This window comes from Pristiophorus japonicus, chromosome 13, assembly GCF_044704955.1.
Source record: "Pristiophorus japonicus isolate sPriJap1 chromosome 13, sPriJap1.hap1, whole genome shotgun sequence".
Taxonomy (NCBI): domain Eukaryota; kingdom Metazoa; phylum Chordata; class Chondrichthyes; family Pristiophoridae; genus Pristiophorus; species Pristiophorus japonicus.
The window spans coordinates 172,738,407-172,764,765 of NC_091989.1; the positions used below are offsets into that span (position 1 = coordinate 172,738,407).

The 26,359-nt window shown below is 43.9% G+C and overlaps 1 protein-coding gene across 1 annotated transcript; it reads left to right on the top strand.

Moving 5' to 3' along the window:
* The first annotated feature begins 2,541 nt into the window (after positions 1-2,541).
* On the top strand, positions 2,542-25,688 carry emc8 (ER membrane protein complex subunit 8). Its single transcript, XM_070898262.1, has 5 exons — positions 2,542-3,123; positions 11,057-11,133; positions 15,280-15,349; positions 15,754-15,848; positions 20,058-25,688. Exons 1-5 carry the CDS (start codon positions 2,920-2,922, stop codon positions 20,215-20,217), a joined length of 606 nt encoding a protein of 201 aa, XP_070754363.1. The 5' UTR covers positions 2,542-2,919; the 3' UTR covers positions 20,218-25,688.
* The last annotated feature ends 671 nt before the right edge of the window (positions 25,689-26,359 follow it).

Consider the following 26,359-nt stretch of genomic DNA (forward strand, 5'->3'; position numbering starts at 1 on the left):
ATATTAGTGGTGCTCTAAAAAGGGCCACTTATACTGATTTTTATTTCCAGTCACCCTTATTGGTCCATCAGAATAGCCCCCCCCCCCCCACTTATTGGTTCATCAAAATACACTATCCCCTTTTATTGGTTTATCAAAATCGGCCTTCCCCTTATTTGTCCATCAAATTAGGCTCTCACCTCTTATTGATCCAACAAAATACACTCTCCCCTCTCATTGGTCCAACAAAATAGACCTACCCCTGCATAACAATAGGTTATTTCCCTTTATTGTTCCATCAAATTAGGTCTTACCCCCTTATTGCTCCATCAATATAAGTTCTTCCCTCTTGTTGGTCCATTGAAATAGGCCCTAAAGAAAGAAAGACTTGTATTTATATAGCGTCTTTCGCAACTACTGGACATCTCAAAGCGCTTTACAGCCAATGAAGTACTTTTGGACAGTAGGCACTGTTGTCATGTGGAAAATGTGGCAGCCAATTTGCACACGGCAAGCTCCCACAACTATTTTGTTGCAACGTAAATCAAATGCCCCCTTTTGACAAGGGCACGAGAAACCACAAATTAACCTTTTGAACTTTAACGAAACCTTAAATCAAATTTAAATTTGGTTGCCGGGGGTGATGATGCACTCCAGTCCCTCTGGTGCCCACCTCTTGCAGATCATCATCATCAGCAGCAGCAAGCTAACCACAAGCTCCCACAAACAGCATCATCATCATAGGCAGTCCGGGAAGACTTGCTTCCATTCTTAAAATGAATCCTTAGGTGGCTGAACAGTCCAATACGAGAGCCACAGTCCCTATCACAGGTGGGACAGATAGTTGTTGAGGGTAAACATAGAAAATAGGTGCAGGAGTAGGCCATTCGGCCCTTCGAGCCTACACCACCATTCAATAAGATCATGGCTGATCATTCACCTCAGTACCCCTTTCCTGCTTTCTCTCCATACCTCTTGATCCCTTTAGCCATAAGGGCCATATCTAACTCCCTCTTGAATATATCCAATGAACTGGCATCAACAACTCTCTGCGGTAGAGAATTCCACAGGTCAACAACTCTCTGAGTGAAGAGGTTTCTCCTCATATCAGTCCTAAATGGCTTATCCCTTATCCTTAGACTGTGTCCCCTGGTTCTGGACTTGCCCAACATCGGGAACATTCTTCCTGCATTTAACCTGTCCCATCCCGTCAGAATTTTATGTTTTTATGAGATCCCCTCTCATCCTTCTAAACTCCAGTGAATACAGGCCCAGACGATCCAGTCTCTCCTCATTTGTCAGTCCAGCCATCCCGGGAATCAGTCTGGTGAACCTTCGCTGCATTCCCTCAATAGCAAGAACGTCCTTCCTCAGATTAGGAGACCAAAACTGATCACAATATTCCAGGTGAGGCCTCACCAAGACCCTGTACAATTGCAGTAAGACCTCCCTGCTCCTATACTCAAATCCCCTAGCTATGAAGGCCAACATACCATTTGCCGCCTTCACCGCCTACTGTAGCTGCATGCCAACTTTCAATGACTGATGTACCATAACACCCAGGTCTCGTTGCACTTCCCCTTTTCCTAATCTGCCGTTTAGGGAGGGTGGGACAGATTTGCCGCACGCTCTTTCCACTACCTGCATTTGATTTCTGCATGCTCTCGACGATGAGACTCGAGGTGCTCAGTGCACTCCCGGATGCACTTCCTCAACTTAGGGCGGTCTTTGGCCAGGGGCTCCCTGGTGTCGGTGGGGATGTTGCACTTTATCAGGGAGGCTTTGAGGGTGTCCTTGTAATGTTTCCTCTGCCCAGCTTTGGCTCACTTGCCATGGAGGAGTTCCGAGTAGAGTGCTTGCTTTGGGAGTCTCGTGTCTAGCATGCGGACAGTGTGACCTGCCTAGTGGAGCTGATCAAGTGTGGTCAGTGCATCAATGCTGGGGATGTTGGCCTGGTCGAGGACACTAACGTTGGTGCGTCTGTCCTCCCGGGGATTTGTAGGATCTTGCGGCGACTTCGTTGGTGGTATTTCTCCAGCGACTTGAGGTGTCTACTGTACATGGTCCATGTCTCTGAGCCATACAGCAATGTGATAATGACCAAATAATCTGTCTGGTGATGTTGATTGAGCGATAAATATTGGCCCAAGACACCGGGGATAATTCCCCTGCTCTTTTTCAAAAAGTGCCATGGGATCTTTTACATCCACCTGAGAGGGCAGACAGGGCGTCGGCTTATTGGTCCATCAAAATAGGTTCCCCGCTCTCATTGGCTCATTAAAATAGGTCTGTCCTATTATTGGTCCTTCAAAATAGACCTTATCCCTGAATGGTCCATCAAAATAGGCTCTCGCCCTTATTGGTCCATCAAAATAGGCTCTCCTCTCTTATTGGTCCATCAAAATAGGATTTCCCATTTTATTGGTCCATCAAAATAGGCCCTCGCCCTTATTGGTCCATCAAAATAGGCTTTCCCATCTTATTGGCCCATCAAAATAGGCTCTCCTCTTTTATTGGTCCATAAAAAAAAAGGCCCTCCCCCAAAAAAGGGAGCGAGGTAGAATGAGCCTTTTGCAGCAGTTTGCGACAGCATGTCCGTGCCCGGCGGTGCCGGTGAATGAGTGAGGGGCCTGGGGGAGAGGCAGAGCCTCGGTGGGCATTGAGGAGCGGAACCGGGAGCCCGGCATCAAAAAAAAACAGACTTTCCCGGTGTCTATCTCCCGGCCTGACCACCCGGGGAGGGGCGAGAGAGAGAGAGAGAGAGAGAGTCGGGGGGCCGTGATGTGAGACCTGGTCCAGGCGGCGGTGAGGGGAAGGAAGGGCTGCTCTCTCTCTCTCTCTCTCTCTCTCGTTTTGAGGCCGGGCCAGAAGGAGGGATTTTTTCTTTTTTTAAATTTTCATTATTATTATTGCCCCCACCCCCCCAAACCTCCCCCCGCCATGACTCTCTTCAGGCTGACCACCCAGGCCTACTGCAAGATGCTGCTACACGCCGCCAAGTACCCGCACTGCGCCGTCAACGGCATCCTGGTGGCCGAGAAGCACAAGAGGAAGGACGGCCAGCCCGTGCTCTTCGTGGACTGTGTGCCGCTCTTTCACGGCACTCTGGCTCTCGCACCCATGCTCGAAGTGGCCTTGACTCTGGTAAGGGAGCGAGCATGCTAAATCATTCAAACGCTCCGCCCTCTGTAGCTAGAGGTCTGAAGGTTTTTCTGCATGTCTGGGGGGGGGGGGGGGGGTAAGGGGGAGAAAAGCTGAACGATACTCCCATCGCCGCCAACGAGAAAATCCACACCTAAAATGGTGACCCATCTTGGACTGACGTGCTCTGTATTTCCAACATTGTTCATAAACCTACAACTGACCTGAAATCGTCATCTACACACCACTGTTTGTCACTAGACTAATCCTAAACCTACAACTGACTACAAATCTTCGCGCCGCTGTTGTCACTAGAATTTCAGTAGTACTGTGTGAAAATTTCCAACCATTTGTCGATTGCTGGTCTCCAAAGTAATTCATGCTGTGGTGTTTGCGCGTTGGTGGGGAAGTGATGAGAAAGAAAGACTTGCATTTATGTAGTGCCTTTCATGACCTTTTGTCTCGACACACTTTCTGCCAGACTGATTCCTGGGGTGATGGGATTGTCCTATGAGGAGGGATTGAGTGGACTAGGCCTATATTCTCTGGCGTTTAGAAGAATGAGAGGTGATCTCATTGAAACATACAAAAATTCTTAGTGTAGATGCAGGGAGGACGTTTCCCTGGGCTGGGGAATCTAGAACCAGGGGTCACAGTCTCGGAATAAGGGGTTGGCCATTTAGGACTGAGATGAGGAGAAACTTCTGCACTCAGAGGGTGGTGAATCTTTGGAATTCAGAGGACTGTGGAGGCTCAGTCATTGAGTATATTCAAGACGGAGATCTTTGGATAGATTTTTGGATATTAAGGGAGTCAAGGGATATGGGAATAGGGCAGGAAAGTGGATTTGAGGTTGAAGATCAGCCATGAATTTATTGAATGTCGGAGCGGGTTTGAGGGGCCGAATGGTCTGCTCCTGCTATTTCTTGCGTTCTTCGAGCATCTGCAGTATTTTGCTATTTTACAATTGTATATTCTGGGTAGGGAGACTTGGATTGTGTCTAGATTGAGTATTTTGACAACCATAGTGTATTATCCCATCTCTTTTTATTTGTATTGTTTGACAGTTAACCATTTTACCCCTTTTTTGTTGCCCAGCTCCTTGGACCTGCTCTTGGATGGTTCAATTCCTGTACATCTGGGCAAAGCTAATGCTTCTCCGGCAATGGCTTCTCTTCCTTTGCCCTTGTACCCTTCACTTCCTTATTTACACACTGCCTCTTGACTACATCATCTGCGGACATGGAGTTTGCTTCCATGTGCTGATGGCACCCAGCTCCAATCTCTTATCGACTCCATGACCGCTTCCATGCAGTCTAACCATGAAGTCTTGGATGAGTCCTAACTTCATATCAGAAGACCAAAGCCATTGGCCCTGATTTTTTTCGTAAGAATAACGATGAGGCCATTGAGACTCGCCAATTAAGGAATAAATTTGAAGGCAACCCCGGCGTAGGATATGCGCAGTTAAATGTGGAAATCTGGAATTTGTTGTCAGAGTTGCCGCCCTCCTCCAGAAGCTTCAGCTACCTCGCTAAGAGGCTTGGCATTCAAATAAATGAAGGGTGTGAAGTTGTGGTACTTGCCCACTAGAGGTGCCAGAAAAAGTTAGGGCTTGTCCATTCAAGTATGTGAATTTTTAAACTGAGATTAGGTCTTAATTAATGCCAAACAAGTTCTCTGCCATTGAAAATTTACTTTTTAAAGTGTGGCATCTCATTCCTACAGATTTTAAGTTTAGTTTTTTTTTTTACTTTGTTTATCTCTCAATTCCATATTTTGTGTTCTCTATTTTGCTTTCGGTGCATGATTTGTCATTGAATTAAATATTTTAACTTGCACTTCAGACTGGTTCACACTCTGCATTTCTCAGAGGTGTCATCAATCTGATTTGTTAAGGAGATACACAGTTGCTTGACCTTGTCACATGGGTCCCAGCTCCCCTGTAGAGGGTGCTGCTCTCTTTTTTGAATTTCTGATTACTGCAAGTCACAGTGCAAAAGCTCAGTCTGTGGGCACCTGTAATGAATAGGAGTGCCATTCCTCCGTTGCGGACCCCAAATCCGGACCATTGCCTTTTTGTTGCCCACCATAAACTCTGCTGTCTTGCTATTAATGCTCGGTGTCGTCCTTGACTCAGAGCTGAGCTTCACCAAGTTTACTTGGTTCCAAATACACCTTATTGCCCATCTCCAGTCTTGTCTCAGGGCTCCCACTACCAAAATCTAGAACCACCTATGGTCACATTTAGTATTGATTACTCCAGCACTGTCCTCCCTGGACACTTCCCTCCACAAACTCCCGTTATCCAGACTGCTGCTGCTTGCGTCCTATCCCACATAAAGCCCCATTCACCCATCACCTCATTACTCGCTGATCTAGATTGGCACCCCATTGCTCCACACATCCTTTTTTTAAAATTATTGCTCTCTTCAGATAGAAACAGAAATCTATAGCGCAGGAGGCTATTTCCGTCCATCGTGTCCGTGCTGGCCGACAGCCACATGGCACTCGGTCAGCAGCCCTGGTATCTCCATAGCCTGGCACCACCCTACCCTCCGTACTGTTCACCAGCTGTAGGTCCTCCCACATCCTTCAGTCCTCCGACTTTGTCCTTCTCTGCATCCCACTCGCCTCCCTTCGCCAAGCAATTGGAGGCTCAGCTTTGCTGTTTTCATCCTACTCTTCATTCATACTTTATGGAACTCTCTCCATAAACCCCTTTGCTCTCTGCTTCACAGTGCTCCTTGAATACCCACATTTTCAATCTAGTCTTCGGTCACCTTACCAAATCTCTGTCCTGTGCCTAGGTGTTCATTCTCATTATTTTGTAAAATACTTTACAACATTTTGTATGTTAAAGGTGCGTTATAAATGTTAAATACATGTTGTAAAAAGTACTAAAGCATCGTTGCTGAGCGTCCCAACGCGACGACGACAAAGTTTGCATTTACTGGGCTAGAATTTGGCCATCTGTCGATACTTGGTTTTTAATGTAATTTTTGGGAAAAATAAGAATAAAAATGTGGCTGTTTTTAAGGGGGTAAAATTGGCACAAAAATATACCTGTCGATAAAAGCTGGCGTTGCACGAGGATTCGCGGTGGAAACCGCGGTCCTTGCCAACTTTAGCCCGAGGCCCATCATCGCCAAAAATACAGGCCCTGAGAGGGAAGTAAACGCGCACAAAAATTAAAAAAATTTAAAAAATCAAAACATTCACAATACATGAGTAATGAATCATTGGGGAAAAAAATTGCAACAAAAAAAAACTTCAACTATTTTTTGTAGATCTTCATCCCTACCGACGTTTCTGGGGTTGCAACACAGGCTTTCCTCGTGCATTGTTTTTTCACCCAAATACAGATTCGCCCAACAGCCAATTTTAGGCGTATTTTTTTTCACGTTGCATCTTGGCGATCTGCTTGTCAACAATATTTCAACATCGTCATTCCTTAACTTTGGCCAATTTAAGGGAGTAGCTTTTAATGCCAAAAAAGGAAAAATATTGCTGAAAAAAATCTGTTGGGCTGGCCAAATTTGAGCCCATAGAATCTTATTGCATATGCAGGACATCCAAAAGTATATTTCAAGTGCAGTCAGGGGGTTGTGGAGGAGATTAGAGATAGGGAGGGGCAAGGCCATGGAGGGATTTGAAAACCAGGATGAGAATTTTAAAATCGGTGTTGCTGCTTAACCGGGATCCAATGTAGGTCAGTGAGCACAGGGGTGATAAGTGAGCAGGACTTGGTGCAAGTTAGGACACGGGCAGCTGAGTTTTGGATCACCTCTAGTTTATGTAGGGTAGAATGTGGGAGGCCAACCAGGAGTGCGTTGGAATAGTCAAGTCGAGATGTAACCAAGGTATGGATGACGGCTTCAGCAGCAGATGAGCTTGAGGCAAGGGCTGAGACAGGCCAAGGTGATACTAGGCGGTCTTGGTTATGCTGCGGATATGTGGTCAAAAGCTCATTTCAGGGTCAAATATGACACCAAGGTTGTTAACAGAATGGTTCAGCCTCAGACAGAATTAAATAGTGTTGGCAATAATAGATCTGTAACGATTAAAACTTTATCCTAACAACAATGGTCGGAACAACTTGACGTAAAGAATTAAGATTGTGATGCCACATTACATAAGAATACAAGAAATAGGAACAGGAGTAGGCCATACAGCCCCTCAAGCCTGCTTCGCCATTCAATAAGATCATGGCAGATCTGATCATGGACTCAGCTCCACTTACCTGCCTGCTCCTCTTATCGTTTAAGAAGCTGTCTATCTCGATCTTAAATTTATGCAATGTCCCAGCTTCCACAGCTCTCTGAGGCAGTGAATTCCACAGATTTACAACCCTCAGAAGAAATTTCTCCTCATCTGTTTTAAATGGGTGGCTCCTTATTCTAAGATCATGCCCTCTAGTTCGAATCTCCATCAGTGGAAATATCCCTTCAGCATCCACCTTGTCAAGCCCCCTCATAATCTTACATGTTTCGATAAGATCACCTCTCATTCTTCTGAATTCCAATGAGTAGAGGCCCAACCTACTCCAACCTTTCCTCATAAGTCAACCCCCCTCATTCCCGGAATCAACCTAGTGAACCTTCTCTGAACTGTTTTCAAAGTAAGTATATCCATTTGTAAATATGGAAACCAAAACTGCACGCAGTATTCCAGGTGTGGCCTCACCAATACCTTATATAGCTGCAGCAAGACTTCCCTGCTTTTGTACTCCATCCCCTTTGCAATAAAGGCCAAGATACCATTGACCTTCCTGATCACTTGCTGTACCTGCATACTATCCTTTTGTGTTTCATGCACAAGTACCCCCAGGTCCTGCTGTACTGCGGCACTTTGCAATCTTTCTCCATTAAAATAATAACTTGCTCTTTGATTTTTTTTTTCTGCCAAAGTACATGACTTCAAACTTTCCAACATTATACTCCATCTGCCAAATTTTTGTCCACTCACTTAGCCTGTCTATGTCCTTTTGCAGATTTTTTGTGTCCTCACCTGTTGCTTTTCCTCCCATTTTGTATTGTCAGCAAACTTGGCTATCTTACACTCGGTCCCTTCTTCCAAGTCGTTAATATAGATTGTAAATAATTGGGGTCCCAGCACTGATCCCTGTGGCACCCTACTAGTTACTGGTTGCCAACCAGAGAATGAACCATTTATCCCGACTCTCTGTTCTCTGTTAGTTAGCCAATCCTCTATCCATGCTAATATATTACCCCTAACCCCATGAACTTTTATCTTTTGTGCAGTAACCTTTTATGTGGCACCTTCTAACGTATTGGCCAAAAGTGTGCTTTATAGTTTTTTTTTTACAGCCCCTTCTCCTTATAAAGTATTAATACTAATGAGCTGAGTGCACCAGGTGACGACATAATAGATTAAGGGTACCCAGAATCGGGGGGAAAAAATCTGGAGTTTCCCCAACCCTGATTGTTTATTTCAGTGGAAGGCATCTGGATATAAAATCTTTATTTGAAAAGCATTTGCCAAACATTAGTGTTTTGCTGGAATGTAAATTCCCTAAGGTGATACCTGGGCTTACAGGATTTAGCTGGATAGTTATATTCCCTCAATGAGGTTCAAGGGTATACTGATTGAGGTTTTAAAAAAAAAATGTGGCCAGCTGATGAGGTAGACAGACTTTTGCATCCCTTAGGGGAATCTGAAAATAATAAATTCAGAATTCAGCCAACTAAAAGTGAATCTCTAGAAAAATGTCTTCACACATGGCTGTGAGGTGGTTGTTTATATAAATTCTGTGACCAAGGCTTGCTACGGTCAATACAAGGAGAACTCCGTGCAGAAGGATAAAGAACTAAGTAAGCATTCAAATTTAAGACGAGCAAGAAGCATTAAATGCATCATATGGGGTGAGGGGGAGGGAGGGAGGGGGGGAAAAAAGCAAGTAGGGGTTGCAGGCTTGCAAAACAGATGTGAACATAACTCAAAAGTTCTTTAGTTTGGTATTTAAGAATACCCAAGAATGCCCTCGCCTATTCTGTTTCTCCCCATTCAACATGCTCATGTTGTAATGGAAACCTTCCACCTTCTCCCTTAATCCCTTTCAGTGCCAGCCCCCAACCATGCCTCCTCAACCAGTGCTTGTTGTCAGCAGAACATGTTATTCCCCAACACTGTTCTTGCATCTCCCAAGGCACAGTTATCACACCCTTCCTCCAGAAACCCACCATTAACCCCTCCATTCTCTAACTGCTGTCTTATCTGTGACCTTAATTTTTTTTTTTAAGTCCCGGGCTGCATTATTGTCTCACTACGCTTCCACTTCTCCTACCAGTTCATAAGAAACATAAGAAATAGGAGCAGGAGTAGGCCATTTGGCCACTCGAGCCTGCTCCGCTATTCAATAAGATCATGGCTGATCTGATCTTTGCCTCGACTCCACTTCCCTGCCCGGTCCCCAAAAACTCTTGACTCCCCTAATATTTCAAAAATCTGTCTCTATCTCCATCTTAAATGTATTGAATGACCAGCCTCCACTGCTCTCTGGGGTAGAGAATTCCAAAGATTCATGACCCGCAGAAGAAATTCCTCCTCATTTTCCGTTTTAAAATATTATGAAACTATGCCCCCGAGTTCTAAATTTGCCCGTGAGGGGAAAAATTCTCTCTGCATCTACCCTGTCAAACCCCCTCAGAATCTTGTACATTTCAATAAGATTTATGCGTTTCAGTAAGTTTATGCTCAATGTCCTCCCATCTGATTTCTGCACTGTATATTAGTACTAAGGCTGCACTAGCCAAAGTAACTCAGAATCTGTGCAGCTGTAACTGCACCTTTGCCTCTTCACAGCTGCTTGACCTTTGTTCCCCTTTAACCTTGTCTGATCACCCTGGCTTCCTCCAGCATCCCTCCTTTGCAGTCCATCTCCATTGCACCACACTCCTGGTTTTACTCTGTTACAACAAGGCAATTCAACCCCTCCAGTGGCTTCTCCTCTGCTTGCACGATCGCCTTGTATGTGCACCGGCCCAATCTTGATTTCATTTCATTATCTGTCGATCATCTAGAAGCACTGATGACGCCCAGTTCTGTCCTTTTTGTTTCCTTTGTCAACCCAAAGGCTATTACTACACTCGCCAACTGCCTGTCTGATAGAGAGCTGGATGAGGCAAAATTTCCTTCCATTTAATGTCAGTGAAGCTGTGTCTCTGACCTTGACTCCATCAACCTCCCTGCTACCACCTCCAGCTAAGTCGGGAAGTGCAAAGCTTCACCATATTGCTCAACCCAGAGTTCGGCTTGTTCCACCATATCCACTTTCCCACATTACAGCAGTGACTACACTCCAAAAGTACTTCATTGGCTGTAAAGCATTTTGAGACGTCTGGTGGTTGTGAAAGGCGCTAATATATAAACTAATGATGCGACAGCGGAAGAGACAGTATTACCACCTCTAGCCCCACCTTGTCCGTCAACTGCCTTTGTCAACTCTAACTTCAACAATAACACTTTCCTAACTGGCCTCAACCCTCCAAGTGCCAACTCCTACAAAACGTTACTTCCTTTATCCTCACCTGCAGAATGTCTCACGCCCTACATTGTCTTCTCCAAGCTCCACTGACTTCCCATGACCCAAGTTGACTTCAGATTTCCTGTGTTCTCTTCCGTGGCCATGGCCTTGCCCCATCCTACCTTAGTACCCTCGGCTTCTCTTTGTAGCCCCACTCTGTCATTGATGACCACAGTCTTGTCCTCAGGAACTTCTTGTTTAGTTCCCTATGTCTCACCAGCTCCTTATTTTTTTTTAAACCTCCAGATTTAATTGAGTCTTCCATTTTGCTGGAGGAAACCTGCAGAGGTTTAGCAAATGTAGCAGGCCAAATAAGAACCACACTTTTTTTCTGTAACAGTTAGTGCCGTGCAGATAATTGTTTCCTAAATGTTTTATATTTTTTCTCAGGTTGACTCTTGGTGCAAAGAAAATAACTACGTAATTGCTGGCTACTACCAGGCGAACGAACGTATGAAGGACACCAGGTGTGTAAATGTTTTGTTGGTTGTGAGGTGGGCAACCACACTCCAGATCTTTGGGCACCCTGTGCGGAGGGGAGCGGGTAGGTCCGAGGGCCTCCTCGTAGCACTGCTCCTGTGCACGGCCAAGGGTGCCATCAGCCGGTCCAGGCAGCGGGCGGTCGAGGGGGTCGTTCAGCCTGACTGCCTGCGCCTCTTCCGCGCGTACATCCGCGCCAGGGTGTCCTTGGAGATGGAGCACGCGGTATCCACCGGTACGCTCGCGGCCTTCTGCGAGAGGTGGGCACCGGAGGGACTGGAGTGCATTATAACCCACGGCAACCAAATTTTAATTTGATTTTAATTATTTTTACAGTTTAATTTGTTTTAATTGCCGGTTTTAGTGTCCCCCTCCCCTTTTATAGGGTGCACTTGGAAAATTCACGATGTTAATGCCCCAAAAAACACCTACAAAAATACAAAAAAAACAAAAAAAGGGCATTGGAAAATGTTTGGAGTGGCCCCCCAGATTGGGGGGTACTTGATTTAAATGTTTTATTTTGTCTCAGAGTTGTGGGGTGGGCAACCACACTCCAGATCTTTGGGCACCCTGTCCTCGTAGGACTGCTCCTGGGCACGGCCAAGGGTGCCATCAGCCGGTCCAGGCAGCGGGCGGTCGAGGGGGTCGTTCAGCCTGACTGCCTGCCTCTCTTCCGCGCATACATCCGGGCCAGGGTGTCCCTGGAGATGGAGCACGCGGTGTCTACCGGTACGCTCGCGGCCTTCTGCGAGAGGTGGGCGCCGGAGGGGCTGGAGTGCATCGTTGCCCCCGGCAACCAAATTTTAATTTGAATTTATATGTTTTAAAGTTTAATTTGTTTTAATTGCTGGGTTTTTAGTGCCCCCCTCCCCTTTTATAGGGGGCACTTGTAAATTATGGTTTTAGAGCCCCCCAAAAAAACCTACAAAAATACAAAAAAAAGGGCTATGGAAATGTTTGGAGTGTCCCCCAAATTGGGGGGCACTTGATCTAACGTTTATTTTGTTCCCCTGCCCCCCCCCCCCCCCCCCCCCCAAAAGAGTTGTGGGGTGGGCAATATCCTACTAACAAACTTACGAAATACTGCTTTTTTTTTTTACAGCTTGAATTTTAACTCAAATGTTCTCTGTTCCAAGATCTTAAGGGATAGGGGGCAAAGGTGGGCATATGGAGTTGGGTCACAAATGAGCCATGACCTCATCGAATGGCAGAACAGGCTCGAGGAGCTAAATGGCCTTCTGTTCCTGTGTTCTCCATATTTCACTGCAGCCTGCCTTGTTCCTTGACTGAGGAAGATGGTTAATAATCTGTGAGTCCGATTCAACTATTGCATTGAGGTGTAAAAACAGCACGCTTGACTTGGCTCCCTGTTTTGTTTCCGTAAGCAACTAAGATTGTGTACTCCTGAGGGAGAGGAATTATGAGCTCAGTGTTTTTTTAAATAAGCCATTTCCCATGGGTTTAGCACCCAAATGTCCAGGAACACACTACTAAAGTCACTATGTTGCTTTACCATTTATTGTTTTGCATGTTACATAGAACTGATTTTTTTTTTTAACATTTTATTTATACAAGAGATTTAAATACACTCTGGACAGACGTGTGCAACAGTATAATACACTTTGCAATACTTGCTGGTAGTTGCAATGAATGTCATTCAGATGAGTGATGGAGCTGGAATCATCTGATGTCGGAGTGCCAGGGCCTTGCGGGAAGAGGCGTGAAATGTAAAGGTTATAGCAGTAACGGGAATTAGTTGGCATTGTCTTAACAGGCAACCCTCGAGCTGGCCTGACAATCGGGACTTGAGGTGGGAGGGAGATTGGCCCGCAATGAAAGGTCCCCAATCTGCTGCTGATTCTGCAGTTCCGTGCACAGTCTTGACATTGCTTGCTCTGACTGGCAGATGTCTGACATGTGCTTACACCACATCTTTGCTCTAGGGGATGTTGTGATTCTGCCACACCAGAGAAATACATCATCTTGCAGCCAGGAGCAAGATCTGAGAGTGGTAGGAGTTCCTTGTTCTGCAGTTGGCAAACTGAGTATATATCAACTTGGGTCCAGAGGGATGATTATGCTGCTCATTGCTTTTAGTATCCTAAAGGACTAGATGTGGGGCAGGACCAGAATGTGTACTGAATTCACCGAGTGGCTTGCTCAGAGGCCTGAGATCAGCTGCTTATTTACCTATCCTGCTAGGCACCTTATACTGGCAAAGGAATAAATGGTGAGATTGAGTAGACTAGGCTAATATTCCCTAGAATTTAGAAGAATGTGATTTAATTGAAACATATAACATTCTTAAGGGGCTTGATGGGATTAATGCTGAGACAATGTTTCGCCTGGCTGGGGAATCTAGAACTTTGGGTCGACCATTTAGGACTGAGATGAGGAGAAATTTCTTTGCTCAAAGCGTTGATTCTTTGGAATTATCTACCCCAGAGAGCTGTGGATGCTCAGTTGCTGAGTATATTCAAGACAGCGGTTGATACATTTTTGGAATTTGAGGTATATGGGAATAGTGCAGGAAGATGAAGTTGAGGTGGAAGGTCAGCCATGATCTTGTTGAAGGGCGGAGCAGGGTCTCCTAGTCCTTGTGTTCTTGTGTAAAAGCAAAAACAATCTAATCAAGCTCTGATATCATATGTTCTTGCTCGTTTTCTTTCTTGCCCCTTTTTTTCCCTTCAGGATGCATGATTCAACAGGTTCCCTGCACTACACAGCTGTCAAAATATTAGACTTTCTATCGAGTATCCCTGATTTAGCACAGGAATTATTTAAGGATTATCTTTCACCTGAAAGTCTTTCATGTGTAGTCACATGATCGCAACTCCCCAGGACTCAAGACAGTTAATTGTTCTCTTAAATATCTGACGTGAAGAATAACTGCGCGTGTCTGCGAAATGAACCTGCATAGGAAGTGAGAACTGCTTAAACAACTCCCTACCGCCCCCTGTAACTTGTACCGGATGTTATGGTTGTAACATAATTCCAAAGACATGAGATTTTTCGGTGAAACCACTGCTCCAATTGTACTTCATAACATTATTCCAAGTAATCTTTTATGACTTCATTATTTACATTCACTTAAAAATATTTGAACTGTTCACCTGGCTTCGGGCACACAGTTCAGTACTATGTCTGTTTCCATATAAGTTTGACTTGTTAACATGTCTGCCATTTGTACAAGCACCCCATCATATGCAGTTCCTCGAGTCAAGGATGACTTGCTTCCACGTCAAAAAAGTTCACAGGTGTTTCAATGAAGGACTTAAAATTCCAGGTCCTGAACTAAATCTTGAAGGGTGGAAGATGCCTGTGCGTTAATGTGTGGTGGCCGTTGCACGCCAACCATCACATGGGCTTAATAGAGCTAGGTCTTGGTCCAGTGGCAAGGATTAACCAAGACGACTGGAGACCAGCTCTGCTGTACGGACCCAGTGCGCGCACATCTCGCAGTGTGGGCTGGCCCGTGCTGCCTCTGGGCCCCGAACTCGCTCCTCTCCTGGGCCCCAATCACATGCCTCTACAATCTCTCGCCGCTCCTTTGCCCCAACCTTGCCGCTCCTGCTGTGTCTGCCCACGCTTCAATCACTGACCTGGATCTTGGTGACGTCCCTCTTCACTACCGTTGCTCTCCAGTATGTTGTTAAGTCACTGAATTCAATTCAAGCATCATAATCAGTAGAGTCACTGTAAATCTCGGGGAAAAAATAGTAAAATATCAGCGATAAGTTGCAAAGATTTTGAATCCCCAATTTAAGGTTTTTAGTTCCGTGTTTATATTGATGTGGCGAGATGGTCGGTGTCAGTGACCTAGCATTTTGTCTATCCTCTGCTCGGGACTTGGCTTGGATTGTGAAATAGGTTCCTCATGGGCACAGTCTCTTAATCATCGACCTAATCACATCTTTGGCAATTTACTCTAGTGAAATGGATATATGAGAAACAGGAAAAACCACTGATGCACTACTGAATTTTTTTTGAATAAACTGGCTTGAGAACTCTGCCAATGAGTGGCTGTTCCTTGCCCTAGCACTGATGCCGCTCACCTTGGTAACCACAATTGTTAAGAGGGCTGGTGTAATTGACAGGCTGACTCTTAAGTTATGTTTTTCTTTTTTTTTCAGCCCAAACCAGGTTGCCGAAAGAGTTGCCTCTCGGATTGCAGAAAGCTTCAATGATGCTGCCCTAATCATGGTATGGTATTGTTAATTACAGTGTCTCATGGAACATAAGTTATAGAGCAAGAAAAGGCTATTTGGCATGTTGAATTTCAGGGCCTTGGGAGAATTGTCGATTTGAATTCTGCGTTTAGACGCTGAATTATATTTAAAAGCCAACTCTTAGATTTCACTTCCAGTCCGTGATGAGTTGGCAGATCTGCGGGTGAGAACAGGAACGGCCACTGGGGCAAGGTATTGGTTGACTGCCGGGATCTGTGGAACTATAGTTCGTCAAGTCTGAGCACAGTCAGGAGAGGGGAAGAACGCTAGTAGTGGAGGAGGGAGAAACAACACCATCAGTTTCCGATGCAATTCTACAGTGTTCTGTGCAGTGCTCTTTGTAATATTTCATCTCCAGTTTTAATTCGTCTTTTTTAGGTGGACAATCACAAATTTACTATGGAGTGTGAAGAACAATCGATTGTAGTATATGAACACCATGAAAACAAATGGCGATGCAAAGACCCAAATTCGTGAGTATATATGCTTTACCGCAATGGTTACTTGAACCAGAAGACTCTAACGCTTTAACTGATTTTCTACAATCGTCAGTGTTATACGCAGCAGATGTATTGTGTAGTTTGTAGGTGAAGCCTACAGCTTCCCTCTGTGCCTCTCTCTGCATCCCCGAAGGGCCCACTGTGGCACTCCGCTGTCTCAGAAGTAGCAACCCCAACTGTCCTATCCTCTCTCTCCGACCTTGCTGCCCAGCTTGCCCGTGGGGAGGGCTAACCTTACCCATCTCCTCCCCATCCAACTCATCCAAGCCTTAACCTTGTGGATGCTGGCAGTGGATCAACCATCACTGACCCTCTCCACATCTCCCTCCAGAATGTCTGTTTGCTTGCGAACAAGGCCCTTGCAATCATCCACATTAAGTTCCTGGATGGCATCGACATCATGACCCAGACAAAAACTTGTCTAAGGGGTGATGACACCTTACCTTTAAACGAAGCCGCCTGGCTATACCTTTCACCACTTGCCCTGCCCAGACCGCCGTGGTGACGGTGTGGTTCGCATTGCCAAATCATACCTTGGTCTGTCCCCCCTACTCTTTTGGCACTTTCTCCTCCTTTGAACATCTCGCCTTATTACATGCCTCTCTACCGCCCAACCAAGCACCATAATTTTATCTCTGAAATATCTCCACTGTTTTCCTCCCGCAGCCTCTGCACCAAGCAACTTCTCATCCTTGGTGATTTCAACCCCCATCTCAACTCATCATGTGCTCTCTCTCTCTCTCTCTCTCTCTCGAGTTCACAACCCTCCTATTCTCCCTCCATATGAACTCCCCAACCCATATTCATGGCCACCCCCTTGACCTTGCCATCTCTTGTGGCCTCGCTATTCCTACCGTGTCAATCACCGATAAGGCCACTTCTGACCATTTCCTCGTATTGCTCTCCACACCCTTCCCCCACCCAACCTCCTGTGTCCGCCCCTGGAAAAAACACTTTCCCGACTCTCTTACAATTGCACTTATCAACTCCAAACTGTCCAGCCTTTGGCCCCTCCCCCCCCTCCATTCACCATGACATTTCTGCAGTCACCGATCTGCTCAACCACACCCTCACCACCACTTTTGATGCCCTAGTCCCTATTAAAGCCATTACTCTCTCACCCTGGCTGTTCCTCCTGATACAGCCCTCATCTTCGCTCCCTCAAGTCCAAGGGATGCAGACTTAAACAGATGTGGCGGACAAACTGGTTTAACCATTCACCGCCAGATCTAGCTGGACCACATAAAGCATTATTGGGTCTTACTCCTGTCTGCCAAAACTGCTCACTATTCTAGGATCATTCTGGAATGTAAAGATAACCCCTGGCTACTATTCTCTACTGCTAACCGTCATCTTAAACCCCTCTCCCCTATCTCCACCACACTCACCACCAACAACAAGTGCGAGGAGCTCATGGACGTCTTTGTTTCAAAGATTGAGACCATCCGATCAGCTATCTCCGTCAGTTCCCTTCCTTTCCCTAGCCCACAAGGCCAATCCTCCTGAGGTTCCCCCCCCTGCTCTAGCCCTGAACTCTCCTCTCTCTCTCTCTCCAGTTTCTCTGATCTTCCCACTTGACAACTCCATGTTCATCTTGTCCATGAGACCCACTTCCTGTTCCCTTGACCTTCTTCCCACTAAACGTCCTTTTCTGGCTCCCATGTTAGCTGACAATTTCAATGGTTCTCCTCGGGTACTGTTCCCATCGCCTTCAAATCTGCTGTCATCACCCCTCTCCTCAAAAAAAAAATAAAAGCCCTTGATCCCACTGTGCTTGCGTGTTACCGCCCCATCTCCAACCTCCCTTTCCTCTCAAATCCTTGAACGTGTTGTCGTCTCCCAAATCTGTGCCCATCTTTCCTGGAACTCCGTTTGAATACGGTCAGTCAGATTTCTGCCCCTGCCACAGTACTGAAACTGCTCTCAAAGTCACAAATGACATCCTTTGTGACTCTGATAAAGGTAAACTACCCCTCCTTGTCCTTCTCTACCTGTCTGCGGTCTTTGACCTGGTTGACCACTCCATCGTCCAGCTGGTTGGGACTGCAATCGCCTGGTTCCATTCTTATCTAAATCGTAGCCAGAAAATCACCTGCAACAGCTTCTCTTCCCACTTCCACATAGTTACCTCTGCTGTCCCCCAAGGATCTGTCTTTGGTCCCTCCTATTTCTCTTCCATATGCTGCCCCTTGGCGACATCATCCGGAAACACAGCATCAATTTCCACATGTACGCTGATGACACTCGCCCACTTCACTTGACCCATCCTCGGTCTCTAAACTGCTTGTCTGACATCCAGTACTGGATGAGCACAAATTTTCTCTAAATAAATATTGGGAAGACCAAAGCCATTGTCTTTGGTCCCTGCAGCAAACTGCGTTCCCTAGCCATCCCTCTCCCTAGCATCTGTCTGAGGCTGAATCACACTGTTCGCAACCTTGTGTCATATTTGACCCTGAAATGAACTTCCGGCCACGTATCCGCGGCATTACTAAAACCGCAAATTTCCACGTCCATAACATTGCCCGTCTCCGCCCCTGCCTCAGCTCATCTGCTGCTGAAACCCTCATCCATGCCTTTTTACCTCCTCGCTGGCCTCCCACATTCTACCCTACGTAAACTTGAGGTCATCCGAAACTCGGCAGCCCTTGTCCCCACGAGCACCAAGTCACAATCACCCATCACCCCCTGCGCTCGCTGACCTACATTGGCTCCCGGTTAAGCAATGCTTCTTTTCAAAATTCTCATCCTTCTTTACAAATCCCTACAAGGCCTTGCCCCTCCCTATCTCTCATCTCATTCAGCCCCACAACCCCCTGAAATGTCTGCGCTCCTCAAATTCTGCCCTCTTGAACATCCCTGATTCTAATTGCTCAACCATTGGTGGCTGTGCCTTCAGCTGCCTCGACCCCCAAGCTCTGGAACTCCCTCCCTAAGCCTCTCTGCCTCTGTACCCCTCTTTCTTCTTTAAGTCACTCCTTAAAACCTACCTTTTTGACCAAGCTTTTGGTCATCTGTAATTTCTTATGTGGCTCGGCATCAAATTTATTTTGTTTTTGTCTTAACACTCCTGCGAAGTGCCTTGGGATGTTTTACTACATTAAAGGTACTATATAAATACAAGTTGTTGTTCTTGTTGGCAATGGCTCACTGGTAGCATTCTCTCGAGTCAGAAGCTTGTGGGTTCAAGCCCCACTTCAGAGACTTGTGCACAAAATCTCAACTGACACTCTAGTGCCGTACTGACTGAGTGTTGCACTAATTGTGCATAATTTTGCAGATGTTTCTAGCCAAGTCCTAATCTTTATAATTCTTCAATTTGTCACATACTTAAAAAATGTTATTTAGTACATCATGGTTGGATAAATGCGATTGCAAGTGCAGTGTGTGTGAAGACATTTTTTTTTCTTCCATTCAGAAGAAATCTTTTGCAGAAATGCATCCATGAATCTGGTTTCTGCAGTGAACACAATTCTGCAAGTAAATTTGGTTTCAATATTTGAAGTAAAAAAAAAATAACTTCCCTTCAGTACTGTCGCTTTATCTAATTTGGAATAAAGAACTTCTGGGACTGAGAGCCAAAGGAGAGAAGCTGTTTATTTTGGCACTTATTTCTTCAGCAAATGTAACATTTTTGGGTAAACTGAGACGGATCAATTATTCTGTAGAAAGTGCTGGAAATGCTCATGTCTGTCGACGCCTGAGGAGAACAATATGGTAACGTTTTGGTTGTAGGCCCTTCATCAGAACGGATGACTGGTCTATCCTGAAAATGCTGACCTGTGTCTTTCAGATGTTGAAAACTGCTGTGTATTTCCAACATTTATATTTTTTTAAAGGCTGTGAATTTATTAATTAGGATTTGAATTATTTTAGGGCAGTTTTATTTCACTCTCCAAAAGTAACCTTGTACTGCAATATTTGAGTGGGGGCGGGGGGGGGGGAATCTTTGTTCTATTAGTCCTTACACACTTAATCCAAAAGAACCTGAATAAGAAACAGTAAGGGGAAGAGGAACACCTTTTTGGAGATTCCAGAATTATGCTTCCCTGGAGAAAGAATAATGACTGGACTAGATAATTTCAACTTGTATGGTACCCAGTGTTGATGGTGTCTCTTGGAATGGGCCCTTGACATTCAGCTTGTTGTTTGTACGTATGATAAGTGATTTTCTTTTTGCAGTGATTTCTGTGAAGATTGGTCGGAGGTGCAGCGAATCACGACCTGTCTCCTGGATGGTAAATCCTATGACTCCTTAGTAGATTTTGATAACCACATGGACGATCTCAGGAATGACTGGACAAACCCAGAGATCAACAAAGCTGTGCTTCACCTCTGCTGAGACACCTTTAACGAATATTCTCTGGGCATTCTCTGGTAGACTGGGACCTGCAGCCTGTGTTCGCTGCAATGAGCAACCCTTATGAATGTGAAGCCTGATGAGTGGTAAAATGAGAGAGTGGAAACATTAAGCACACCAGTTTACTGTGCCAAGAGATGAGTGAAATGTTTTGAGCCTCCTGATAATTGAGCCACGGGTCTCTTTTTTTTTTGGGTTTTCAACAAAACAGTAGGTTTGAGATCAAATCGCACATCCATTTTTTAGTTAAATAGTTTCACGGTCATAAATCAAATTTTGGGTATTTCAAAGAGACATGTGAATTATGTGTGATTTTAAAATATACACCCCAAATGTTATATGTTTTACATGAAATACTATTAGAATATTTGATTGTCAGAGTTTAAGCATCTCTTGACTGAATATACTGTAGCACGTGTGTTTGGCTAATTTTATTACTCCAGTTGCTAATACGGTTCACTTCAATTTATGAAAGATTGAACTAATTTATAAACGGGGTGGGGGAGACTCACTTATTTTTCTCATTAAATTAACTGGATAGATTTTTTTTTTTGCCATGCGGTTTAAGCCTACTTGGAATGTAGCCTACAGAATTTCCAGAATTGAATAGACACCAGTGGATACTAATGGCATTTATATATAAGTGCAATGGGTGTATGTTGCAGGAAAATTAACTGTAAAATTGATGTTGGGATTGAATTACATTAAAACAGTGACTACACTTAAAGTACTTCGTTGGCTATAAAGCGCTTAGGGACCTCGGTCATGAAAGGCACTATAGAAATGCAAGTCTCTTCCTATCCACACTATTTAGTAGAGTTGCATCTTTTTAATTTGAAACTGGAGGCCTTGGGTATAACAGCATTCCAAGTTTGAAAATCAAATTCTTGAAATTGCATTCAAAATATTATTTAGGTCCCTGGCTTAATAACCTTGAGCACCTCCGTATGAATGACTGAATAATCCTGATCCTTGTTGTCCTTGTAATCTATCAGATGACACTTTTTTTATTAAGAGCTCTGTGAATGAAAAATTACACTTAAATGTTTCATACAAGCTTTTAGTTTCAAAATTAAATGCTGTAAGAAGTTCAATACAACTTGTGAGGAATTGTTCTCGTGTTGCATCATCTGGGCTTTGGTTTTATCCAATCAACCTACTGCAGTTTGCAGTATCTGTGTGTGACTTTTTGTGTGATGAGCGACTGACTTAATTTCTTGTCCATAAATTTTTGTTAAACGAATCCCATGGTTACACAATTGAACATAATCTGTTTTGAAGAGTTTATTTGGGATCAGGTTGATTTTAATCGCCAAATGATTTGGCAGCATATTTTTGGTACCTTGAATCTCTGTTCTAGCCATTTTGAGCACTGAAGTCGCAGTTTTCAAAGTTAGTTATCCCTTTTCACTCCCCATCTCGTTACCAAGTAAAACGGAACTGCAAAACAGTACAATAGTATTGGAAGAAACTTAAAAGAAACATTTCATTCTGGGGCTGAAATGTTACTGCCGTTCTCGTGAGGTTAACTCCCTCGTGTAACCCATTGTATAAACCTGAGAATTTGATTATAACTGCGCCATTAGTTCTGAAGATCACTTGTTAAGAATGTTTTTATAACTCTGGATCCTGTCTGATTCCGGTATTCATTCACAGCATGCAGCATTTTCTGAATAGTGCAGAAAGAGAAACGCCTCCTCAAATCCAAACACTGTTGCATTGTATCAAATGCATATTTATTTCATCATTGTGTCGATACCCTTTGTCTTTGTACCTTGTCAAAAAGCTTTCTGTTCTGCAGAGGTAACGTACAGACAACCAGCCAGAATGTTTTATGAGGTCTCCCGACTTGAACCCGAGCTTTTGTGTTTGTGGCAGGTTAGGAGCTGCACAATGGGGAACAGACCTAACTCCAGTTTTAAGTCATCATAAATGAGTAACACTGGCATTTCACATGAATTTAACATTTTAAAACTGCTGCCACCCAACCTTGGTAGATACTTTCCTCTACAAAACTGCAGTTGAGCTGCCCTTGAGCCTTTTTTTTCCCAAGCACTTAACTAAATTTGCAAGAATAACCCAGCATAATTTTTTTCTCCCCCACTCACCTGTATGGGGAATACCAAGTACAGAGTTATCCTATTACATTAGTACAGCTCATTCAAGCAGTGATGTACTGTGGCTGCCTGCTACATATATACAACTGTATTTGTAAACTGATTTTTTTTTTAAATTGCAGTGTTTGTGATAGTGAAAGTTGAGGCTTTCAAGCTTTTCATGAGCATGTGTGAAACATTTACTACCTTGGAATTCAGAACCAGTCTGGCTATCCAGTCGGCAGGAATCTCTTTTTTTTTGTATTTCATCTTGGAGCATGGGAAACTACCCATTCCCTAAAGTGGACAATTTTAGCAAGTTGCAGGAAAGTCCAGTTTACTTTTGCTGTTGTGGAAAATGTTGGGGTCATCACATGCACCCTTTCATGTTCCTTGCTGAAGTGTGCTCAGGGTAGAATTGACTCACTAGTCTGTCTGTGTTCTGCAACAATGCTACTGTTGCTTTCTGCTGAATTGTCTCAATGCAGTGGGAAATTTGTACAGTGTATGTTTACAGAACATGACCCATATACACTGGTCACTTCTGGTGTGGAGGAGGGGAGAGAGAAAAGGGCAGTTGTATCTTTTTTTTTGAAAGATTCTTCCTCCTTGACCTGCTCAAAAGCGAGTTGTCAGGAAATTTTATTTTTGAAGTCTGGTCACAATCAGCTATGATTTCATTGAATGAATAGCAGAACAGGCTCGAGGGGCTAAATGGCCTATTCCTGTTCCAGTGAAGTCCGCTTGATGGCCTTTCCTTCTAAAACTGAATCTATTTTTTTATAAAATGTATATTATGTAAACACTCCTTTTCAAAAACTTAAAGGAATAGTTTTAATTCTAAAAATGAGCCTTAAACTTCTCTCCTCCCTGACCACCTGGGAAACGGACTCTTATGAAAGCTTTGAGACACACTTTTTTTAAAAAAAGAGTTCCAACCTTCAGTTTTCTTCGAGCATGTTTTTAAACCAGTACATTGGTGACCACAGGGACCTGGCTGACAAAGCAGAAATCCATTAAATAAAGTCAGTGAGAAGTAGTAGCATGAAGGACAAAGTCCATATGGGAATAGTGAAGTGGATGAGGGGAAAGATTTAAAGTGGGAATAGATTGGGAATGTATATTCAAGTTAAGCATGGAAAAAAAGTCAATGGAATCAAGAGAATATTTTGAGGGTGGAATAAGAAACAGGGACAGGAGTAGGCCATTTGGCCCCTCGAGCCTGCTCTGCCATTCAATAAGATTACAGTCGATCTGATCTTGGCCTCAACTCCACTTCCCTGCCTGCTCCCCATAACCCTTGACTCTCATCATTCAAAAATCTGTCCGTGATTCCACCTTAAATATTTTCAATGACCCAGCCTCCACAACTGCCTGGGGTAGTGAATTCCAAAGATTCACGACCCTCTGAGAAGAAATTCCTCATTTCCATTTCAAATGGGCGACCCCTTATTCTGAAACGATGCCCCCTAGTTCTAGATTCCCCCTCTCTGCATCTACCCTGTCGAGGCCTCTCAATCTTTTGTTTCAATAAGATCACCTCTCATTCTTAACTTCAATGAGTATAGTGTCCACTCAAAGCATTTAACCTGCCTTTTCCTTTTCAGATGCTGACTGACCTGTATATTTCTGCCATTTTGTTTTCATTTCACATTTCCAGCAGTTGATGATTTTCTTTATAATAGAAAATCAGTAGAGCTACCTTTTCAAAGCAGTGCCTCTTAAGCACTCTATTGTTGCAGCACAGAAACCAGCCGCCCACCTGATCACATTTGTGCTGGTGGGGGGGGTTGCCACAGGAGCTGCAAAGTCTAATCCCACTTCACTATATGAAAGTATATGGCTTCTGCTTTGTCAACCCCTGACCAGTCAGTGGACATGAGGAATGTGAGCGGTTCTACAATCAACTCGTGCAGTTGAAACCTTTGTGTTTGCTTTAGCTCAGTGGGAACACTCTTCCTGAATCCATTAGTTCACACCCCACTCCAGAGATGAGCACCACCATCTTGGCTGACAATTCAGTGCACTACCAAGGGAATGCTGCATTGTTGGAAATGCCATCTTTTAGACTTTAAACAGTCCCCATCTTCTCCCACCCCTCGGGTGGATATAAACTATCTTCTCACACGATTGAAACAGCTAAGCTGTGTGTTTTCTGGCCATCACTCAACAAACACCACTAAAATATAATTTTCTCATTTATTTATCTCATTGCTATTTGTAGGACCTTGTTTTGTGAAAATTGCTGCATCTCTCTGACAGTGTCTACACTTGAAAACTATTTAATTAACTGTGAAGCGACTTGGGATGTCCTGAGGTTGTGAAAGGCACTATTTCAATGCAAGTCATTTTTCCTTTTTTATACAACATCTTTGTTAATTCAGAACTGTTTTTATATGTTAACTCTTGAGATTTCATTTCTGTTCCATGCTGTCTTAGTTTTAATTGCAAACGTTCATTTGTATGAAAGCACTACCAGTATCTAGATACCAGTAAAATACAATCTGTAATTATAGCTTAAATATTGAACAAGTAGTTGGTCTATTTGGGTCCATTCTAACCACAACTGTTTTTCCAATCTCAGACCATCCAAACTTTATACCTTGTGACATTTACACCTTTTTTAAAAATGTATTTTAAAATATTTCTTTATGCAGAGGGTTGTTGGAGCATGCAGTACTTTGCCACAGAGTGGCTGAGGCCATTGCAAATTTTAAGAGAACATTTGATAAATATTTGAAGCAGGGGAAGCTACAGTGCTGTGGTGAGAGCTGGGCAGTGGGCATGGTTTCCATTTGCTCTAGCACCATCAGCTCCGACATGATGGGTCACATGGACTTCCGTGCTGTAAACATGCACAATTCTGAGGTTTCCCCACACCCCACCTTAACTCCAAATCTGATCAAAGTAATGACCATACAAACACTCCACTTACACTGGGAAATCAATTTGAACCTCAGTCTTAGCTGTCATTTGCATTTGATCACTCAGCGAGGGAGCTATCCTTTCTCTTGCATTTCTACTTGAATGCAACCTCCTGGTCAATTGGCTTAAGGTGTCTCAATATCTGCATATGTTGAGATTTCTGTGGCTGGGATGGCACTTTGCTGCCTGAACAGGTTAGCTTTTTAAAAAATAATTTGTGATCAATGGGTTTTTCTAAAGCTCCAGCTACCAACCACCATTCTAATGTGCGTCTTTTCAAATGGCAGGAAGTTCTGATGTGACAGTTTGAAGATGTTTTATTGTACATCCCTGCCACTTGAGATTATAGGAAGATGTATAGACATATTTGTAATACACTAATACCAATGCTATCACTTAAGACTGTTGTAATAAAACCTCAAATGTTTGAAATGAGTGACATTATTTATGAAACATGCTTCACAAAGATTTGAAAACTTGCAAGTTAGATAATTGAAAGGTTGCAGTTCTCTCTTTTTTTTTGTAATTGAGGAGCAGGGACTGAATATTGAGCCACAAAACATTATCCAAGGGCAAAAATGCAGCAGTTACTTCAAATGGCATGACTGACTGACTGTCAGAGTAATAAACAGAAGACAAAAGCAAAATACTCGATACTGGAAATCAAATTTAAAAAACCAAAATCTTAGATATACTCAGGTCAGGCAGCATCTGCAGAGAGAGAGAGCAACAGTTAATGTTTCAGGCCAATGACCTTTCATCAGAACTGGAAAATGTTAGTGATATAATAGGCTTTAGGTTTTAAGCAAGTACTTTCCTTAACTTCCTTTCCCTACCCCTCTACTTGGTTACATCTCAAAAGTTCCAGTTAATGGTCATCGGCTTGAAATGTTAACTGTTTCTCTCTCTGCAGATGCTGCCTGCCCGGTTGAGTATTTGCAGCATTTTGTTTTAGAAATAATCAAATGAAAGATCTGTTTCTAATGTATTGTCCAAGACAATATTTAACCCTCAACCAACATCAGTTTTTTTTTTTTAAAGTGGTCTGGTCATTTAATTTATTTCTGTTTGTGGAAGCTTGTGTGCAAATTGGCTTTTGGGTT

Bases quoted from the DNA above. Each gene is read 5' to 3' on its own strand.
- emc8 (XM_070898262.1), top strand. From the start codon at position 2,920: ATGACTCTCTTCAGGCTGACCACCCAGGCCTACTGCAAGATGCTGCTA. The intron at 11,134-15,279 runs GTGTGTAAATGT...TTTTTTTTTCAG, and splicing joins GAACGTATGAAGGACACCAG to CCCAAACCAGGTTGCCGAAA. The intron at 15,350-15,753 runs GTATGGTATTGT...CGTCTTTTTTAG, and splicing joins ATGATGCTGCCCTAATCATG to GTGGACAATCACAAATTTAC.